The 4404-nt window shown below is 43.2% G+C and overlaps 1 protein-coding gene across 1 annotated transcript; it reads right to left on the bottom strand.

Moving 5' to 3' along the window:
* Positions 1-2849: 2849 nt before the first annotated feature.
* SODALDRAFT_328325 (hypothetical protein) lies at positions 2850-4397 on the bottom strand. The gene is made up of 2 exons (XM_028610661.1): positions 4145-4397; positions 2850-4060 (listed from the first exon to the last, which is right to left on the bottom strand). The coding sequence occupies exon 2, from the start codon at positions 3936-3938 to the stop codon at positions 2937-2939; it is 1002 nt and encodes a 333-aa protein (XP_028463745.1). The 5' UTR covers positions 3939-4060; positions 4145-4397; the 3' UTR covers positions 2850-2936.
* Between the last annotated feature and the right edge of the window lie 7 nt (positions 4398-4404).

Below are 4404 nucleotides of genomic sequence, written 5' to 3'. Positions count from 1 at the left end.
GAATATATCTTATAAGGGTATATTCTAAAAGGTCCTAGCTAACTAATAATTCTCTAAGTAGATTAACTAAATTATAATAGCGTTATCTCTAGTCCTAAATATAACCGCATAGATATTATAGTAGGCCTGCTATATCTATATATATAGCGGGTATCTTATATATATATATAGGAGGGCGTGGCCTCCTCCTTAGATTAGCCGGTATACCCCTTAGGAGGGGTAGGTAAGGTTTTTCGTAAAGGGGTTTAGGCCGGGTTCCTAGATTACTATTATATTATACTTAGCGCGGCACCGAAGTAAAAGCTCCCGCCGCGCTTAACTCCTCCCTATATTCTATAAAAGGATATAGATTCTTATTAGTTAGAAAGGGGGGTTAAGATAATATACCCGGTATAACCGGGGTCTAGCTTTAGGGTTTTTACTACGGTACCTTACTAGTCCCGCGGGGGATTATATAGGCGCTTATTAGGCCCGGTATCAGGGAGCCCTCCTATTCTCTAATCCTTTTCGGGGGCTATTCTCTACCTCTATAAAAGGGTCGGTCCTAGTCTTCGGCGATAATAATTAGGGGGAAGATCTACGGGTACTATAGATATACCGCTTTAGTCTAGCGGGTAATATTAAAGTCCTTAGCTCGGTACTTATATATTTCGCGGGTCTTTTTAGCTTCTTTCTGTGATAGCCGGTATAAATCGTTAAAGGTATTATAATCTTTAGTATAAGCGGTATAATAGTAGGGGCGCCCGGGCGCTATAGCGTTATAGTATCCTAGGCCTTTTAAGTATGCTAATTCGGGCTTAGTATAGTAGTGATATACCCTTTCCGTTATAGTGTAGTTATTAGCCTTATAGCTAAAGTATAGGTATGTATAGTACTTTAGAGGGCTAAGGTTAGGATTATATAGTTTATAGATATAGCTACCCCCCTTATAAAGGAGGGTATTCCGGATAGGGCTAGCTACCCTTTCCGGTAAAGCCGATTTAATAAGGAGAAGTATTACCGTACTAATATTATAATAGGGTATTTACTATTATACTCGGAGGATTTTAGCCTTAGGATTTATATCTTATAAGGATACTAGTAGGTCTTTTTCGGATAAGTCGTTTAAGATCTTCTAAAGAATAGCCTTAGCTAATATAGAGTAAGTATATACGGCTAGGGTAGTTCCTTTACTAAAGGCCTTCTCGACCTATTACTTTTTATAAGTAGTTTACTACTATACCCCTTTAATAAAAGTAAGGTAGATATTACCGTTTAATAGTTTCTATACCGCTATAGTATCATATTAGATAGTTATAGCGTTTACTACTTAGATAATTTCCTTTAGGTTCCTAGCTCTAAGGGGCTAGTCTTCGGGGAGGGTTCCTTAACGGATAATTAATTCCCGGTAATACTTAGCGGGGATTATTTTAGGGGGGGCGGGGTCCCGCGGCGGTACCGCTATAGGAGCCTAGGCTGTAATATTAGCCTAAGTCTTTTTTGTACCGTTTATTTCTTTTCGAAGTTCCTTTTAGATAATATAGTGGACGGAAGCGTAAAGGTATACTAATAGTACTATACTAGCGTTATTACGGGTATTATATATCGTAATTAGTTCTTTTACTAGCTTTATAACCTATTTAATTATATTCCTATTAGCTAGTAAGGCCTAAATTTCTGCCTTAATCTTAGCTACTCTTAGTTCCGGGGGGCGTAGTAGTCCCCTTTTAGTCTTATATTGGTTCCGCGCTATATTCTGCCTTAGGAGGGGGGGGGGGCGCTTATATTACGAAAAGTAGGTCTATTACGAATTTTATATTATTAAGGTTAGTATAACGCTATCCTACGATTCTTCCGGTTATACCGTAGCGCTAGTATTACGGTGCCGCTATAATAGTATCCCGGGAAAGAGGTAGTAATTATATTTCCTATCTTAGTGGTTTTATCGATTTTACTCCTATTACGCGCCCGTGGTAGATAGGCGTGTCGAAATCGTGTTATTAATTATAATAATAAAGAATAAAGTATCTTTTACCTAATTATTTATATATACAGTATTAGTTTATATTTTATATTTATTTATATTTAGAGGTATAGGCTTAGATAATAAATATATAATAGCTTTTATATTATTAAATTTAGAATTAAGGTAATTATCTTAGTAAAAGCCTAGTATACTATAAATTACACGCTCCTATATTAATTATCCTTTTTATTTAATAAGGGTTATAATCTTATATATTTAGTATTAAATATATTAATAAAGATCTTTACTTATTTATAGGTTATTTATAGGTTAGTTTTATAATAATAAATAATAAAATATAATTTCCTAAATTCGACTACTAATAACCTATTTAAAAGTACTTATATTATAGTTGTCTTTATAGTAAATAAGGTAGTATATTAGTATTAATATTAATTATATGGATATTATAAACTAAGCTTCTAATTATAATATATATATATATATATATATATATTATATTATATTAAACTATATCTATATAAGACCCTATACCCTTAGTTCTAGATAGTATAAACTCTATTATAGGTTACCCTTTTATTTAGACCCTATCTAGTCTTTCCTAATAATCTCCCCTTGTTTTTTTCCGTGCCTGAAGGCTAAGGTACGAAGGCCTATTTATCCGCGCGCGACCCCCTTCGTGATTACGTACTACACGATACTAATGCTACCATCGGCGTATACCTAGTGATGCGTTGTTACTATTTTTAGAAGTTGTTACAGTGTCCCCTGCGGCATGCGGTAGGGGTGTCTCATCCCGTCCGTGTCCCGTCCCGTCCCGTAGTCCCTGTCACACATACCACACCACCACTCAACTCACCACAACCTATCCGAGCCACAACGCGGGATGTGAAAGTGCCAGTGGGGATTGAAGAAGAGTACGTCGTACAACACGGCTACTGTGCTACAGCTCTACTCACTCGTAATCTGACTAGGATGCCGGCTGCATTGTTTCAGCTTCCACCTCAAAGAACGGCAAACCCTTCTCCCGTGCTGCCCCCTCAAAAACCACTCCCAGATCGTCTGACCGGAAGCCTGACAGATCGCACATGACACCCTCCACTCTAGCACGCCGCAATCGCACGCGGATGGTCACCCTGGCTGACGGCCGGGACCCGTTGGAAGAGGCGCGAGCACTAGCATAGACGTGCGCAGCCACTGCATCCAGCAGAGAGCGCAAGGTGGGAAGAGGTAGGGTAGTGACAAAGTCGTCGCCGTGTCGCTGTTCTACACCATGCGAGAGGTTCGAGCTCAAGAGTCTGACGCGAGCATGGAAGTTGGAGCATGGACGCGACGAAGGTGGAGCTGGAGCTGGAGCTGGAGGGGGTGGGGGAAAGGAAGCTGGAGACACTGAATCTGAAGGTCCGGAAAGAAGGAGGACTGTAAACGTGGGCGGGGCCGATGGCTCGGCAAATTCAGTCGGTATCACGACTTTTGGCTTGATTTTTGGACTGGGAGGACTCCTCGTCTCGTCGCCATCATCGTTGTCACTGTCCTCAGACGACGTGGTGTGGATCCTGACCCTCACCGGCCGCCGCCGCTCCTGCCGCTGCCCCTGCCGCTTCAAACCACCGCGGCTTTGCGACGAAAGCAGGATAGTGGCGGAAGTCCTGCGTTTCGGTCTGCGTCGTCGCATTTGCATGACTTGGTCGTCGCTTGCCTCGGAGCCGCTGTCGCACAGGGACACCAGTTCCGAGGCCCCGAGAGCAGTGAGGGATTGCGCCCTGCCTCGGTTGTCGCCAGAGGAGCATCCATCCCCCGCATCATCATCATCATCATCATCATCATCATCATCAAGGCCCCCGACGGATTGCACCTTAAAATGGGGGGGATAGCTGACGCCGTTCGTGGCCAGGAAGTGATGCACTGCGAGAGCCGATTGGACATGTAGCTTTTCCATGGCGACACTTTCGCTGTGCCCATCGGCGCTCATCATGTTCGTTCTCTTGCCGTGGTGACATTGGATCGCGTGCGCCGTCCAACTGTTCCGGGATGGGTTATTCGATGTGACCACACCGACTATGGCGCGTCGGGGACTGATGAGGCGTAGGTTGTCTGGATTCGGAGGTTAGTGGGTGGGGATGGCGATGATGCTCGAGTTCAAGTACCCATACTCTCGCCATGCCGGAGACGCCTTACCGATAACCTGATCCCTATACAAGAGCCAGCTGCTGGGAGAGTTCAAGGCCGCCATGTCGATATTGTGCCATGGGAAGAAGGGACGGAAGTGGCCCAGGACTGGCGATTTGCAGCACTTTCACGGGACAAGGCGCATAGACAGATGCAGATATATTCGTACGACGGCGAGACTCTAGGACCTGAAAATAGAAGCGAACCAGACAATTCCTGGGCAATCAAGGTAGGTAGTGAAGGCTAGATAACAGCAAGCAAGTGACCCG

The sequence above is a fragment of the Sodiomyces alkalinus genome (genome assembly GCF_003711515.1).
Source record: "Sodiomyces alkalinus F11 unplaced genomic scaffold SODALscaffold_10, whole genome shotgun sequence".
NCBI classification, from domain to species: Eukaryota; Fungi; Ascomycota; class Sordariomycetes; order Glomerellales; family Plectosphaerellaceae; genus Sodiomyces; species Sodiomyces alkalinus.
The sequence above is the reverse complement of the archived record's forward strand: the minus strand, read 5'-3'. Positions and strand labels throughout refer to the sequence as shown.